Source organism: Lacerta agilis, chromosome 1, assembly GCF_009819535.1.
Source record: "Lacerta agilis isolate rLacAgi1 chromosome 1, rLacAgi1.pri, whole genome shotgun sequence".
NCBI lineage: Eukaryota > Metazoa > Chordata > Lepidosauria > Squamata > Lacertidae > Lacerta > Lacerta agilis.
Genome location: NC_046312.1, coordinates 22,090,331 through 22,107,958, shown reverse-complemented (window position 1 = coordinate 22,107,958; position 17,628 = coordinate 22,090,331). Strand labels below are relative to the sequence as shown.

Here is a 17,628-nt window from a genome sequence, read left to right as displayed (position 1 = left end):
CGCCACGGTCGGAGGAGCGGAGGCTGGAACCGCAAGAGCCCTTGACTGCGAGCGGGCTGTACTACTTGGGAGCAAGCGACCCACCCGTCTCTGCCTCGGGTGACCATTGAACTCCATCCAAGGTAGGCTCGCCGGCTCCACGGACGGGACCCCTGCGATGCCCTCGTGGCCTTTCGCTTCGGCGCCCTGCTCTGCAACAGTCGCCACCTCGCCGAGTCCTGGGGCTCCGCTCGCCGTCGAGGATCGCGTGGTTCGTTGCCGCCGCCGCCGCCAGGCGCTGGGAACCGGCGGCCAGCCCACCCGACGTGTTGCCCGCGGAGGATCGAGTGAGATGGGCCGCCGGGGGGCGCACCGGTAGGGCGCGCCGTCGGGCGGTGGGGGGCGATGGGGTGCCGCGGGGTGTGCTGCTGCCCCGCGCCCGGCCTGTACGCCTTCAACGAGGACAACGCCCGCTTTACACTCCTGGCCGTCCTGATAGTCTCTTACCTGCTGTGCGGCGCGGCCGTCTTCTCCGCCCTCGAGCGGCCCACGGAGCTGCAAGCGCAGGAGAAGTGGCTGGAGAAGCTGGAGAACTTCTCGCACAGGTTCAACCTCACGCCGGCCGAGCTGCAGGAGCTCCTGCGCGAGTACGAGGGCGCTTACGTGGCCGGCATCCGAATCAACAACACGCTGCCTCGGTGGGATTTCCCGGGGGCTTTTTATTTCGTGAGCACCGTGGTCTCCACTATAGGTAAGTGGGAGAAAGCCGCGACGGGGAGCGCAAGGTCCCGCCTGTTCTCTGCCTGCCTCTCCCTTTTCTCTTTCTCCATCACCAAGAATGGGCATCTCTCTCAGGCCTTGGGTTACTTGTGAGCACTTTTCCAAATCAGAAAACACTGTCATGTACGAAGGGTGGGGTGGGGGCGAGTAAAAAGCACATGTGCGTTTCACTGTTCAGTGTTGGAAGCCGTGATGGACTGGGTATGCTCTGAAGTACATGCCTGTGCTATATTGTCATATCTACATGGAACATTTTGTGCTTAGAAAAGCATCTCACTTTCATCTCGCTAGGACAAAGTCAGGCTCACTTTGGGAAGTCCAATTTTAATGCCTCTGCATTGGCAATGCAAGTCAGTTTTCCAGTAACTCTTCCTTCCTTCCTTCCTTCCTTCCTTCCTTCCTTCCTTCTCTCTAGGCTCATTCACCTGCTGTATGTTTTGCTTTTTTATAATATTTCCCTGAAGTACCACCAAGTTCCTTTGTTCCTTTATTAACTGTACATTAGCAATGACTGTTTTTTTGGCAAAGTTGAAAGTGCCTTCTACATGGCACCCTTATTTTCTCTATTTAAAGTTGCCGTTTCAGGGAGTGTGATCCGTCTTCATTGCTGGTTCTGATTTTGCCTTCATGCATGAACTTTAGTACAGCTGCCCAGAGTCTGGTGTGGGTGTGTGTGGGTGTGTGTGTTACATGAGAAATGGATTTGTTCAGATGTTTATAACTACATTTTATTTTTGTATTGTTTTATATTATTGAGACCATATGTGAAGAGACCCAGGATATAAATCCTCCAAAATGTATTTCCCATCCCAAGCATTTGAAAATATTTTTCCTTGGCGAGCTATGTTATGATATAACAAGCTTTGACGTTAACCAAACTGATAAGTCTCTAATAATAGCATTTAGCAGATGAGATTGGCTTTTAAAGTATTCCAGCTGTGCAGTTCTGACTTTGACATTGAGCTCCACAGGTTGTTTCATGCACAGCGCACATTTTCTTTCAAAGCTTGGGTTATTTACAGTCTGGTGTGCGTAAGTGATGTCTTCGAGACATCCCACTTAGGCTGCTGGTGTGTTGGGGCTCCTTTTCACTCACGACACTGACAGCGCTTTTGCTTTTCCTGCATTTGAGGGGAGGTATGAATGTAAAAACCTACTTAATGGCTGGATTCAGTATAGAAAGTGAATTATACAAACTCATGTGGGAAAGCCCTGTCAATGGCTGTTGGCGATGAAAAGTGGGACCTGCTATCTGGAGAGGTCCTGTTCCAAATTGTAGTCAGCCAGCCTTGCCCTTTTTCAGGATATTCCATTCTCCCCTCTGCAATCTACTAGCATTCAATATCCATTGAGCATGTTCAGTCCTCACTGAAATATCTGTTATATTTTGAAATGGAATATTCCACAATATGTAGAGTTTACCAGGGTCCGGCAGGCTTCCTTCAGCCGCCAGCTCTGCTCTCCATTCTTGGCAGCTCCTGGTAATTAGCAGAGTCTGAGCACAGCATCAACTTGTGTGTGACTGCCAAGGCAGCACAGCAATAATTCACAGAAACGTTCGTCCTCTTATCTAGCAGTGTTTATTTTCAAAGCAATAGTATAATATCTCCCCTATGTTCACAACATAACAATATCTCCCCTATGTTTTCCTTCCTAAAATATCTCCCCTATGTTTTCCGTCCTAAAAACAGATTATTTATAGCTTACTTCTGCAAAATTCTGGGTTTCCCTGAGCCAGCTGGTACCTCCCTCTTGTGAACGGATTGTGCCATTTTGGCTGCATAAGGATCTGCACTGGGAGAATGGACTCATGAACTTCATATAGTGGGGATGGGGAATGTGTGGCTGTTCTGGTGTCGCTGAACTACTGCTCCCATCTTCCCTGGCCATTTGTCCCATGCTATCTGGTGCTGATGGGAGTTGTAATTGATAACATGGGGTGCTGCTGCTGCTGCAGGGTTTCCCTATCCCTGTTTCATATAAGATGGATAAACTTTCTGACAGCATGCCACTGAACACCAATTGCTACAGCAGGGAGAGGCTGCTTGCCTTCAAGTTCTGCTTGTAAGTTCCTAAGAAGCGTCTTAGGTTGGACCTTTGATCCTGCAGGAATCTAAGAAACTGCTTTATACCATGTTAGACCATTGGGCAGAAGTGTACCCAGGGGGTGTAGGCCTGAGGCGGGGTGCAGCAATGTGTTGGGAGTCCTCCCAAGACACCTGGAGCTCCTTCTCCCTCGGCTCAGGGAATCTGCAGGGAACTTCAGCAGGAAAAGCAGCTGCTGCTGGAGGGGCCAAAAGGACTCACTGGAGTGACTTCTAGGCAGGGAGCACGTTCCTCCTATCCAGGCAACCTTGCCTGCTTCTTTTTTTCAGCGGGCGGGAGGGATGCCAGTACAGCACTTTGCCAAGGGCACAAGGGACCCTGAGTACACCTCTGCCATTGGGCCATCTAGCTTATAACCGGGGATACTGACTTGCAGAGGCTCTCCTGGGTATCAGACAGGGGTTTTTTCTAGCTCCACCTAGAGATGCCGGGAATTGAACTTTGGAACCTTTTCCATGCAAAGTGTGTGCTCTACCACTGAGCTACAGCCCTTCTTATGCTCCTAAATGGCGCTGCTATTCAGCTTCACACATGCGAGAGATGTTGACCAATGCTTGTAAGGACTCATCAACACTCATTTCCGAACCATGCTTTTCCGGTTTGCATCAGGGTTCTCTTCACACCCACCCACACCCGGCTACTTTCCTCGTGGAAGCCAGCTCTTTGACGCTCTTGGCCAGGCATAGGCAACCTTCGGCTCTCCAGATGTTTTGGACTACAATTCCCATCATCCCTGACCACTGGTCCTGTTAGCTAGGGATCATGGGAGTTGTAGGCCAAAACATCTGGAGAGCCGAAGGTTGCCTATGCCTGCTCTTGGCAATCCGCAGAAACCCGAATTGTCATTTGCTCCGATTCAGCATTAAAGAGTGCATTTTACTGGGGAAAGGGGGGTGGGTGGGTGGGGGTGTGCTTATGCTGGGACTAGGAAACACAGGTCTGTGCATGGAAAGCATGGGGCAGAAGCCAAGTGTGGATGAGCCTTTAGTGTCATTCATGGAAATGAACATCAAGAGATGATGTGTCAGTGTAGACAGGAAAGCTTCTGCAGAGGTCTGCAGGTGCCACATCTGAGCTTAAAATAAGAAAACCTGAAGCTTTCCTTGTTTTCCAATTGGCAACCAACACACATTCCATCACAACCCTTCTGAGTTTTTGCAGTGAAGGCTAAGCAGACATGGAGCAATGGATTCAAACTACAAGAAAGAAGATTCCACCTAAACATTAGGAAGAACTTCCTTACAGTGAGAGCTGTTCGGCAGTGGAATTTCCTACCAAGGAGTGTGGTGGAGTCTCCTTCTTTGGAGGTCTTTAAGCAGAGGCTTGACAGCCATCTGTCAGGAATGCTTTGATGGTGTTTCCTGCTTGGCAGGGGGTTGGACTGGATGGCCCTTGTGGTCTCTTCCAACTCTATGATTCTGTGATTCTATGATTCTTACTCTTCACCCCTTTAGCAATGACTTGCACCTTCTTCTGCTGCTTGCAGTGGCTGTTGCTCCCAGTTATCTTAGGGTCTGGAGTGCTATCACAAGCAACTTACACAGTCAAGTGATGGTCCCCAGGGCTGGTAGCAAAGTCATGAACTAGCTCACTCCACAGTTGTTGTTTTTTAAATAGACTATTTCTGCTCTAGAAGACAATTGCAGAATTTGAATTTGCTGCAAAACGGAGAAAACAGCAAGCGCACTTACATGAGGTTGTTTTTTTTATTTAAATGCCATACAGGGACTAATGTAATTTGAGACATTTCAATGAAATTGGCCACCAGGCACTTCATTTCCTGTGTAGAAGAGTCATCAGTGAATGATGGCATCTCTAGAACACTGCTTTGCAGGGATTCAAACTTAATGCTGAGCCTCTGTGGGTTGCTTTTGATTGTTTGGAATACCTTTTTTGAAGCTGGGTGCTGGGTAGAAATCTCTTTTATGTGGGCTGAGGTATACGTTACATACACATCTGAACCAGGGAACTGGTTTAATCTTTTACTCCAAACCACAAAGTGAGATGCAGGTGAGATTTTATAAAGCATGGCTTACTAAGGGGATGCGAGTAGTGCTGTTGTCTAAACCACTGAGCCTCTTGGGCTTCCTGATCAGAAGGTTGGCGGTTCGAATCCCCGCAATGGGGTGACCTCCCATTGCTCTGTCCCAGCTTCTGCCAACCTAGCAGTTTAAAAGCACACCAGTGCAAGTTAATAAATAGGAACTGCTGCGGTGTGAAGGTAAATGGTGTTTCAGTGCATTCTGGCATTTGTCACGGTGTCCCGTTGCACCAGTAGTGGTTTTGTCATGCTGGCCCCATGATCCAGAAAACTGTTTGTGGGCAAACACTGGCTGCCTCAGCCTGAAAAGTGAGATGAGCACTGCACCCCATAGTCACCTTTGACTGGACTTAGCAGTCCAGGGGTCCTTTACCTTTACCCTTTTTTACCTGCTATGCCCAAACCAACACACTTAATAAGGCTACATCACTTAAGTGGATTAATAAACCTCTCCTTAAAATTTTAAATTAGTTCCAAGACACACGGTATAGCAATCTTACTTGAAGCTAAATGGGGCTGGTATGGATTTATTTGATTTAATATTTGTATTCTGCTTTTCCAGCAACAAATGTTGAGCTCACAGTAATCATAGTAGCATTAAAAACACTATAATATCAAACATATAAGTAAAGCAAACACAACAAATTCATCAAAACAATTAATACAATTCAATGCCTGGATAGGAGACCATCTGGGAAGCCTATATATGCTGGTTTGAGTTCCCTGGAAGAAAACGGAATATAAATCCAATTGTTCAACCACTTAATGCGAAGTGGTCACAACAAAATCAATTAAAACACTATAGAACAGCCTTCCCCAAACTGCTGTTTTCAAGATGTTTGGTTGGCAACACTTGTCACCAGCGGTGTAGCTAGCCACTCGGGTGCCCAGTGTGGCACATGGCACGTCCTGCAGCTGGGGGAGGGGCGAGCCACCCATGGGGGCGGGGCCAACTGCTCATGGGGGCGGGGCGAGCAAAGGCAGGGCACGCTGCGTGGAGCCTCTCTGCAGCCTCCCCCTCAGCTGTAGGGCAGCTGAGGCAATGGGCAGACGTAAGCAGCGTGGAGCTTGCAAGCAGTCCGCCTGCTGCCTCCCCCTCAGGAAAGACGTGTGGCTCTGGTACGCTGCAGGCCCCGTGGTGTGACGCCCAGTGCCCCCCCACCTCACCTAGCTACCAGTGGTGTAGGAAGGGGGGTGCAGTGGGTGCAAGAGTTTTTTTTTTTTTTAGTGTGAGCCCAGTTTTGGTTTTTTTGGAGGGGGGACGCACATATTTTTGCCATTTTGTCACCCCCCCTCAGTGATGCAACACGGGGCAGCCTGCACCTACCACACACCCCTTCCCACGCCACTGCCTGTCACCCCTTGCGATTGGCCATACTGGTTGGGAGTGATGGAAGTTGGCATCCAAAAGTTCTGGAGGGGACACCAGTTTGGGGAAATCTGCTGTAGTATAGATAAGTGTCCCTCACTCCAGTCCTAAATAGGCATAAGTAGGATTTCTTAAGTATGGTTTGCCTTCAGTCTACCACACACTCAAGAATATAAAGCTTGCTTTTTTTCTGCCTTTGAACTTAACTTTCTTGGGAATGGCTTACTCACTGGCTTATTCGTAGTGATACGCAGCTATGAGCTGAAAAATCAATAGTGCTGAAGATCTTCAAAAGAGACATGGACTATATGTTCCCAGTAATAAGTAGTTTTTCAGGAACAGGCTTTCTTAAGACACGTTTCTATTAATAAGAAAACTCCTTTGTCACTAATACCCCTTGATATAGGAGGAGGCTATGGCCTCTGGCTGCTTCACAGTTTGTTTAGTTGGTAATAGATGAAACAAAGTCATAGATTTGTCAGAGTATCCACCTGAAAACCACTGAGCTACTACTGCTACATTTCCAATTAGCCAAGGCCCAAATTGGACTCTCATCAAGAGTATGGGCAAGAGTAATTAATTATTATGAAACGTAACTCTTTTAAAGACAAATGCAAGAAATTGTGATAATGAAAACTATCCTCTGTAGTTTATTTAAGTTGGTAAGAACATAAGGAGACATCCTGCTCCCCACAGTGACCAACCAGTTGCCCATGGCAAGCTCACAAGCAGGACATGAACACAACAACACATTCCTGCTTGCATTTGCCAGCAACCAGTATTCAGAGACATGCTGCCTCTGACATTTACTTTCCACCTTTCCCAATGAGAAAAGAACATAATAATAATCCTGCTGCATCAGATCAAAGGCCCATCTAGTCCAGCATTCTGTTCTCACAGTGGCCAACCAGATGCCCATGGGAAGACCACAAGCACAACACTCATAATTCACAGCAACTGGAGCTCAGAAGCAAATCACCTTTGATACTGAAGACAGCACACAGCCATCATGACAGATACTGCTGTTATTGTTGTTATTTATTAACCACCTTCTGCATATGTCCCAAGGTGATGTAGAGAAAACAGTTACAAAACAGCTCAAAAAATAACAGAAGCCGAGGTTAAGAACAATGTAAAGCAAGACATCTGTGGCAGATTCATCTAGCTAGGAAAACCATTGATGGTCACATTCCCGCGCTATTTTAAGACAAATGTTAAATGAATAGGGCAAAACAGCTGCAAAACCAAGCCTTTCTCTTTTTTTTTGGTGTTTGTAGTATTAATGTAGTGGTGCTGAATTGCACCCAACATTGGGGGAGCGGGGTCCATCGTGCATCATTCTAAATTAAAACACTTTACATTCGATTTAGTTTAGTAGCAGAAATTTGCACATGTGCCTGTTTTGCATGGGTCTTTTGTCTGGATTATGGTCCAACTATCCTCCCTAGAATAAAGGTCTCTTTTCCCATCAGATGCCCAAACTAACTTTTCGAACCTGTTGCCTTCCACACATCTGCTTCTGTTTCTATTAATTAACTGTGCACTTCTAATTTGAAAATACTGGAATAAAGGTCTCCTAAAATACAGGTGAAACTTGAAAAATTAGAATATTGTGGATAGGCTCATTTCTTTCAGTAATTCAACTTAAAAGGTGAAGCTAATATATGAGATAGACTCATGACATGCAAAGCGAGATATGTCAAGCCTTTATTTGTTATAATTGTGATGATTATGGCGTACAGCTGATGAGAACCCCAAATTAACAATTTCAGCTTTGGGGTTTTCATCAGCTGAACACCATAATCATCACAATTATAACAAACAAAGGCTTGACATATCTCGCTTTGCATGTCATGAGTCTGTCTATCTCATATATTAAACTCCAGTAGCTAATGAAAACAACTGCTTACATAAATGGACTTTTCCACAATATTCTAATTTTTTGAGTTTCACCTGTGTATCTGATGGCAAATTTCCACAAGTTTTTCCTCTTGATGTCAAAATGTGTTTCCATGGCTTATCTAACTAGAACTGGAACAAAGGGGAACCACTTCCGTTTGCTTTGCACTGTTTAGAAAGATAACAAATTGTGATGGGGAATATACAGTTTATGCTGATATTCTCTGCCCCTTCTATTCTCAGTTAGTAAGACCCTGTAGGCAATATAATTCTTAAGTCTTCCTGTCAACTTGCAAAAGTAGTTTAACTCTGTGTAAAGCAGACCGGGACCAGGGCTTCTGAAAACTATAAATATGCATCTGAAATAAATTGTGCAGAAGTGTTGTCTTCTTCAAATGGCATTCTTTGCTCATGAAAGCCATGCATATATATAGAGGGCTGCAACGATACCCACCTGGGTTCACAAGCAAAGTTGAATCCTCGACTTGAAAGAGCCATGTGACACAAAGGCCCAAGGACCTTTTATCAACAGACTAATGGAGTTAGGCATTTGTTCTTTCTGCCAGTCTGCATTTCTCTGTGTGGGTGAATGACAAAAAAATATTTGGACAAAGCTGCTTTTCTCGAATCCCATCATCTATGAACATTGTGCTAAATCATCCTTCACCAACCTGGTGCCCTCAAATACTGCTTTGGGGGTATTATCCTGGGCAAATCGTTAGGTGGGTTGTGTTTTATATTTTTCTTTATATTTCCCCTACAGTCTATTTTTAATGCATTTCCCCGTCAGCCAGGCTCAGAGGCTGTAAATAAATCACTTTGGGAGAGGTGGCAAGGTAGTGATGTGGGGGCTGTTTGTAGCAGGGATTGAAAGAAAGCCTCTTATTTATTTATTTTTGGCTGACCTTCCAGTGTTGGGTGTGGTCATCCACATCCACATATACCACAGACACGGGGTTTATTCTAACCTCCCCACCATCCCATACGCAAGCAGCCAGCACACTCCCCAACCCCTCACCCTTTTGTACTGCTCTGCTGTATGCTAGAAAAGGCCCTGCATACAGGACAGGAAAGTTGAAACAGGTTGGCAGTCACTAGGGAAAGCTTGGCAAGCCAGATCAGGCCTGCAGGCCTGTGGTTTCTCATTGTCAGTGGCGTGTGGTGAAATTTTTCACGGGAACAGTTAGGGCCAGAGGTGCTCCGGATGGGATTTGGGAAGATGGCAGGACGGATCTTGGGCCCATCGCAGCCTCGCACCTCCCTTCCTAAGCCTGGCAGAAGCTTCCCGGGCTGTGTGAAGGAGGCGTCAGGGGAACATTTAGAGGTCAAACCTCGTCCCCTTAGTCCATTGACCGCACACCACTGCTCATTGTGTTACATTGGGCAAATTCATGTGTTCTGGGGGGAAATATCTAATACGAGTATGAACTGTGTAGACTGGGGTGGGGGACCTCCAAGCTTCTCTAGCTGGCTCTGATAATTCTCCTCAGGCTGCTTACCTTCTTCCGACACCACACCTCTCACTGGCTCTGCTTTGCGCCCTGTTTTTGCCTGCCTGGAGTGCATCCTTGAGCTCTGATAATTTCTCTTGTTCTCCTAGGTGGAGCAGAGAGGGGTGTGTGTGCAGAAACCAGCCTTCTGTAAATTTGTACATTTTGTTGCTCTGCGTGTGCATTGTTTTATTAATTCCCAGCTCATCTCAAACGCCGCTCCTCCCCCTCCCCTCCCCCGGGAAAAGTTTTTTTCACAAATAAGTAAGGCATTTAGAATTGTTCACCAATTCAGAACACAGCAATCTTTTGTCTTATGTATCTTTTTCAGGCTCTTCTTACCAAGTTACGTTTCCCAGGCTTGGACTGTGAAATTGATAACATGGCAGAACACGTGAAGGCCACTTGCTTGATTAAAAATAAAATAAAAATGGTGCTTATTTTAAAGAAAAGAAACAAAAATGTTTCTCTGTCCCACTAGTGGACCTCCTTTCCCTCCCACACCCAGTTAAGCTGGCATCTTATTAGTTAATTGCTGACAGGGAAACCAAACAAGCTAAAGAGAGATTCAAGATGGCTCCTTGATGAAGCGTGACTCTGGTTGGAAAGACTCTTTAAAACTTATTTAAAAATAAAGTTTTGATGAACTTGTTTAAGCTTAAAGATAAGACAATGTATTTTATTATTGTATACGTGGGTGGTTGCTTTTTAATTTTATGATTTATCCTCTGAGCTTTTAGAGTTGGACAGGCTCTATATTAAAGAATACAATAAAAGCTAGCTGTTTCCTATTCATTGCCATTTGCATTTTCATGCTGCTTGTTAGAGTTGCTTTTTATCTATCTAGATCCATCCTAATCACAATGGTTCCCAGTCCATTGCCCAAATGTGACATGTTCTGACAACAGACCTGGCACCCTATGATTGAACAATACACTGCATAGATGACTCTTTCCAAATGCAGGTAGGTAGCCGTGTTGGTCTGCCATAGTCAAAAAATAATAATAATAAAAAATCCTTCCAGTAGCACCTTAGAGACCAGCTAAGTTTGTTCTTGGTATGAGCTTTCGTTTGCATGCACACTTCTTCAGATGCTTCAGATTCCAAATGGTTTGCTCAGTGCATGTTGGCATGGAAAACTAAGCACTACAGCATGAGCTGAATGCATGCTGAGTAGCATTCTGCAAATCTACATTGGAGGCTAATATCATACAATGGTTGTTGTTGTTTAGTCATTTAGTCGTGTCCGACTCTTTGTGACCTCATGGACCAGAGCACGCCAGGCACTCCTGTCTTCCACTGCCTCCCGCAGTTTGGTCAGACTCAAGTTGGTAGCTTCGAGAACACTGTCCAACCATCTCGTCCTCTGTCGTCCCCTTCTCCTTGTGCCCTCAATCTTTCCCAACATCAGGGTCTTTTCCAGGGAGTCTTCTCTTCTCAGCAGGTGGCCAAAGTATTGGAGCCTCAGCTTCAGGATCTGTCCTTCCAGTGAGCACTCAGGGCTGATTTCCTTAAGAATGGATAGGTTTGATCTTCTTGCAGTCCATGGGACTCTCAAGAGTCTCCTCCAGCACCATAATTCAAAAGCATCAATTCTTCACAGTTCATACAATGGAATATATACTAAAAAGACAACTGTGTTTCATTTGGACATACATTGTGCCAAGAACCCCTAATTTATGTTGAGAAAATTGCTTTTCTATTTGAAGGTAATGGCGAAATCTGCTGAGAACATTGGACATGCTGAATGATTTGGGACACATGTGCACACACAAAGGTACAAGGAGAAGGGGAAATTTACTTGGAAAGATTTTCTAAGGAGTGCTTGCACTCTTCATCCCTCCCCCCCACACCACCCTAGAGCTGTATTTCTGATAAAATTAGGTTATTTTAGAACTCTTCTTCTTTTTGTAGTCTTCTGTTCTTGGAACGAAGAGTGCCATTGTTATATTCTTCACACCTTCTATGGCGGTACTATCTTATATAAGGACTCTCTGATCTTGTAACAGTCTATAACCTCTCCTTTTTTCTTTTTCTTTTTTAGAATGTGCTAACGTAACTTTTCCAGTATGCTTTATTTTATTAGTAAAGAGAAGTCTGGTTACCTTGCGTTGGTGCATGTGTTTTATTTTGTTCTGTCTTTATCCCTTTTCTAGAATAACTCTTCAAAGAGATTGGGTTTTTTCCCACTCGAGAGCTGAAGAGCATCACAGTAGCTACAGCTGTAATCTTCCAGATTTCCTAAACACATCCATTAGAAAATATGCAGGTATTAATCCTATAGCAAATAATGACTTTAATTAAACCCCCATGAATTCTTCAAGGGGAAGACTCTTAATCTGTCATTTGGACCAGAGTAATCATGAGATTATGTGCAATATTAAAAATGATTGAGATTGAATTTTATGAGGATTAAAGTTTTCGTAAAACACTGGCAGTGGTTTGAATTATTCCTTGACAATGTGCTTCTTATGCCTATTTTATTGGCATGTTTGGGGTATAAGGTAGCCAGGAGCAAAAGAGAGCAGGGCTCCTGCACTTTTAATAGTTGTGTAGAAGAAGGAATTTCAACTGTTGTAGTGTGGGAATGTTCAGGGTGGCAGGAGAGGATATATTGTTTATCCTAACTTGCGCTAGCAAGTTTCTTCATGTAGCAGAGTTACATTCCCCTTCCTGACATGCACAGCAGATAGCTTGTTGCAGGCTCGTTTAAGCCTTCTCACTATTATACAATTCATTCTTTTTCAAATTGAATTGTACGTTCCTGGTAAGTTCCCTTTAATCCCTCTTAAAAGAATAAAGACATGACAATCTTATTTACAGTCAATAAAAGACGTTTACTCACATCAGTTCACAGTTGGATTCCTGAAGGCAAACTTAGTTACAAATATGTACATTTGGATCTACCCCATATGGGGAAATAATCCCAGTGCTTCTGCTAGCTGAGAGCTAGCAGAGCATTCCTAGCTAAAAAGCTGGCCAATGAAGAAGGAAGTGGAAAAAGAGAGAGTGCTGCATGACTCCTCCTTTTGTTACCTGGACAGGTAAGGTCACACCCACCTCTAGTCACATGCAAGGGAAGGATGCTCCAGCCCAGTTTCAACTGGCTGGACCAACATCTCCTGGCATGTCCATTCTAGGAAAACAAGGAATGTTGTATTTGACTGCTCCCAGTGGATTACATCCCACATGTAGCTTGCTCCCTCTTCTACACAACTCTTAAAAGTGCAGGAGCACAGTCTGGCTATTTGCCAATAATGCTTTAGCAGGGAGCCAAACTAAATAAATAACGTGGTGTCAGAAGTGCATTCACTACTCTATCAAATGGACATATGAAATTGCCTTCTCCTGTGTCCAGTCGTCTGTCTATCCAAGTATTATTCTGCTCTGACAACCACCAGCTTTCTGGGGTCCCTGGGAAAGGTCTTTCTCGGCACCTTACTTCCAGAGATCATTTTTGCTAGAGTTGCCAGATTTTGCATGCAAAATATGTATTCTATGAGCCTGCTACTATCCTCTCCTCATGTTAATTTCATATAAAGCTGCCTTTACTGAGTCAGATCATAGGTCAATCATATTAGCTCTGTTAGCTCTTAACCTGTGGTAGTTCTCCAGATCTTCATTCAGAAGCCTTCCTCCCAGAGATCTAGACATGCCAGGGACCTTCTGCATCAGTGGTGTCATTGGGGCAGAGGTCCAGGGCCCCACTCAGAAGAATGTGCAGGAGACCCCTCAAACCCAGGAAGACTGGCTTTCCACATTGCCACCTAAAGAGCTCCTACACTGTTAGACCAGAGTCAAAAATTACCTACGGTAATTGCACCACTGTTCTGCATATAAACTGTGTGTGTTATATCATTGAGATGTCCCCTGCCCAGCCATATATCATATTAGTGCAAAGATTTCTGTTAGCAGAATGGAACCTCTGCCCTCACCAGTGGCGGAGCTTCCCGGGGGCGGGGCTGGCGCATTGTTCTGGGGGCATGGCGCGCCGCCCATATGGGCGTGGCGCGTGTTCTGGGGGTGTGACACGCCGCACGTTCTTGGGGCGTGGCGCGCAGCGCTGGTGGGGGGGGCAGCCAAGATGGAACCCTACCGGGATCGCGCTACCCAGGGCACCCCGCCCCCTACGCCCTGCCCTTCCTACGCCAGTGGCCCTCAGGCACCCCCTAAATCACTTCCGTAGTTTCCGCCAACCTTCCAGCATGGATTTTGGGAGTGTGCTTGGTGCTCGTGGGGGGGGGGAGAGGATGGGGCGGGTAGTTCTGTTGCACAATAATAAAACCTTGCACTAATGGAACACAGACCTTGGATACCACCTGTTCTACTGTCCTTTAGTCTGTTGCCAGAGTGTGATCTTGTACACTTAAGTACTGAGCTTCAAAATCCTTCAAGGAGCCTGACTAGTATCCATGCTAAGTGCTTCCATAAGAGTGGCTTTTGGGTAAGGGGTTATATTTTGAGTTATCATTTGTTCTTGGGAAGGATGAAGAAGGGAAGTAATCAGACTTGTCCCTTTAAATGTCTCTGGTTTGGATTTTACCCACCCATAAAGAGTTTTTACTCAGTTTTTACAAAATGGATTTTTTTATTTAAAAAATCTGATTATTGTTGTGAAATCAACTTCATTGGATGATGCTTCCTGCTGAAAAGATTAGGGCGGGTTCCTCTCAAACCTTTGCCTCCTCTCCAGGGGAAGGAGTGATCTCTCTCACCAAGACTGACTGGCAGAGTAGACAGCTAACTTCTCAACCCCTGAGCAAAGTGCTAAACTGGAACCACATCAAAATGCTACCACTCTGCAGAGAACATGAAGGGGGAAATGGGAATAGGCGAAGGAAGGTAAGAGTTACAAAAAGAACTTGCCCTTTTAAGAAAAGGTAGAAAGTCCCAATTAAGGAGCAACGCGTAAAGGAGGCCCAGCAGTATTTGAGATAGCGGCAAAAACCATAACCCCACCCGCAGCCCCAGTATTGTCAGTAGGAAGGAGAGGTGAGCAAAACGTCCTCTATTGGCATCTTCAAACAGACGTTCACTGTAAGACAAATATCTGTTTTTGCCAGATGCTGCTGGAGGACTTGCCTAATAGGGCTATATCAGAGCAGAATCCAATGTTAGTGAGCTAAAATAACCTATAAGCTTCCTCTCTGCTCTCTTGCATTTCCCCTAAGCATCAGTCTCCACAGAAGCTTCTGGTTTTACTGTAACCATGGATTTGAAATAATTGTCTGGAGACGCTTAAAACTAGATTTTCTTCATTCTGTTGTTGTTGTTCAGTCGTTCAGTTGTGTCCGACTCTTCGTGACCCCATGGACCAGAGCACGCTAGGCACGCCTTTCCTTCACTGCCTCCCGCAGTTTGGCCAAACTCATGTTAGTAGCTTCGAGAACACTGTCCAACCATCTCATCCTCTGTCGTCCCCTTCTCCTTGTGCCCTCCATCTTTCCCAACATCAGGGTCTTTTCTAGGGAGTCTTCTCTTCTCATGAGGTGGCCAAAGTATTGGAGCCTCAACTTCAGGATCTGTCCTTCTAGTGAGCAGTCAGGGCCGATTTCCTTGAGAATGGATAGGTTTGATTTTCTTGCAGTCCATGGGACTTTCAAGAGTCTCCTCCAGCACCATAATTCAAAAGCATCAATTCTTCGGCGATCAGCCTTCTTGATGGTCCAGCTTTTCATTCTGACATCCATCTAAATCACGAATAAAGGAAAAAAGGAGAACTTTACTTGGTTCAGTGGAAAACTCAATGCTTTACAGTAAGCTTTACTTAAGTCAAGTTTTGTTATATGCATTTTAAGGTAGATGTATGTTTGCTGTTTTGCATGGCCCAGAACAATCATACCCAGTAGGAAATTGCCATCACATCCTATGGATGCAATAAACACTGAAAAGCAACAATCAAAACATCCACATAGACACAACACGTAATTCCAGCAACTATAGCAATCACAACACCCAGAATTACTGTGAGTATTATTATTATTATTTACTTATTTCATTTCACAATACAATAAAAAACACAGATATAAAACACCTGCATATATAAAAACAATTTCAAATCCAAAACAGATGCTGACTGGAGTTTGATATGTAACACAACTGTTCCACATTCCTCACATTCAGAAAGGCAATTGCTTTTTCTCTCACACACACAGACAAACAAATTTACAGTAAGAGAGAAAGAGACTTTCACTTTCAGGCTCCTCACCTCCACATTCTGAGGGCCAAACTTAGTATGATGTGAAATCTCAGAAGCATGGCAGGATTGTTAAAAAATGATAGTAGGCAGGAATGGGGGAGGGATTCACATCTATTTTTCTCATTGTTCCTAAGGGGGAAGGCTCCCATTTGCAATTTCTGTGTCCAAGAAATGAAGCCTGGGCTGTGCAGATGCAGGCGTGGGGCTTCTCAGATATGAGAAGACTTTATCTTTGTTGTTGGGCTCACCCAGAGCTAGAATGAGATGTCGTTCCTGTTCCCTATGGCATCACTGGGTGCACTTCTTCAATTTATCCCATCAAAGTGAATGGTGGATTTTTGCCCTCATGGGGGAAAATGTGCTACACATGGAGGTTTTGTTATGTGGAGCAAAACTTGGTCTTCCATATCTGATGTGAATTGGCAGGGATTCTGCTGGGGTGGGGGGCTAGTTCTGCACACAGAGACAGATCGTCCCCATCTTTGTAGTATACAAGACCTTTCTCTAGCACACTCCCTTTCTCTCACATGCATACATGTGCGCACATATGCATATACAGATGCCAGCCGTCCTATGAACTGGCACCATGCAGTTATCAAAATGCAAACCACCCGGCACCAGGTTCCTTTTGCTTTGAAATGGTCCCTTCTCTCCATATGCAGCCATTTTGCCACTTGGCTTATCAACTTGAAGGCAACAACTGGAACAAGAGCTTTACACAAAACAACCCAGAGCAACTCTGGTAACATTCAAGGACCCTCCTCCAGGGAGACAGTGACTCAGCTGCGTGTCTTTGGCTGTTCTGACCCTGAGATGATTTCATTGTCAGGGAGAAACGCATTTTCTGTAGCATCCTCCTTCATCCCACTCAAACCTTGCACTTCAGCATCTCTCAGCCCAAAGCCCAAGTGTTTTATTGGCACAAATCTCATTGAAGATACATGGCTTTGGCTCACTTACACATGTTGGGTTTCTGGGCAAATGACGGTCATGTTTTGTACACTTTGGGGCCAAAAACAGGCAAGCAACACATGGTGACTAGGTACATACTTCTGTTCATTCATCAACATCCTAGAATGTAGGACAATTTGTTCTAAGAACTTGGCCTTGGACGCAGAGCCTATCTCAATAGCTGGTATTTCTGCTTCAAATGTAGCACAAAAGAGCCTGAAATAGACATAGAACAAAACTGTGCGGCACAGTTCTCAACAGGATCAATGCTTTTGCTGCTGTAACTCTTCACTGCATGGGAGTACGTAATTAATGCAGAACTCTCACCGGACACCATGCAACTCTGTCTACTTTGCTAATGCTAGTAGGTCTGAGATCTGGACCTATGTGAAACTTGTGCATCTTCCCCTACTGCCTTTCCACCTAGGCATCCATAAGCGGGCTTTGTTCCTGGATGATTCTTCCAGCAGAGTCCCAGTAAGATTACATGATGCATCAATAAAGATGAGCGCCATTCAACACATTATGCGAAGTTAAACCTGGCTTTGCCATCCAGTGTGTACACTCAGGAGGTAGCTGCAGCCAATCACGGTGTGTGTGTTTGCAAATGTATCTTTGCCACATTCAAATGTTGCATTTTTAGGTGCATACCTAAAATAAAATCTCTAAAAGTAGAGTGTGTGCAGTAGCGCTAAATTAACTTGACCTGATGGCTTTAAGAGTGCATATCTTCTTCTTTTTTTAGTAAGAATTTATTGGATTTAAATAATAATAAGCATACACAAAATACAAATACAAACACTACAAAAATACA

The 17,628-nt window shown here is 44.9% G+C and overlaps 1 protein-coding gene across 1 annotated transcript in view; it reads left to right on the top strand.

Annotated features, from left to right (window-relative positions):
* Positions 1-384: 384 nt before the first annotated feature.
* Positions 385-17,628, top strand: part of KCNK13 (potassium two pore domain channel subfamily K member 13) — a 50,286-nt gene continuing 33,042 nt past the window's right edge. Inside the window, exon 1 of the mRNA XM_033141298.1 lies at positions 385-730. Within this exon, the coding sequence (XP_032997189.1) occupies positions 385-730 (346 nt within the window). The remainder of the gene's footprint in view (positions 731-17,628) is intronic.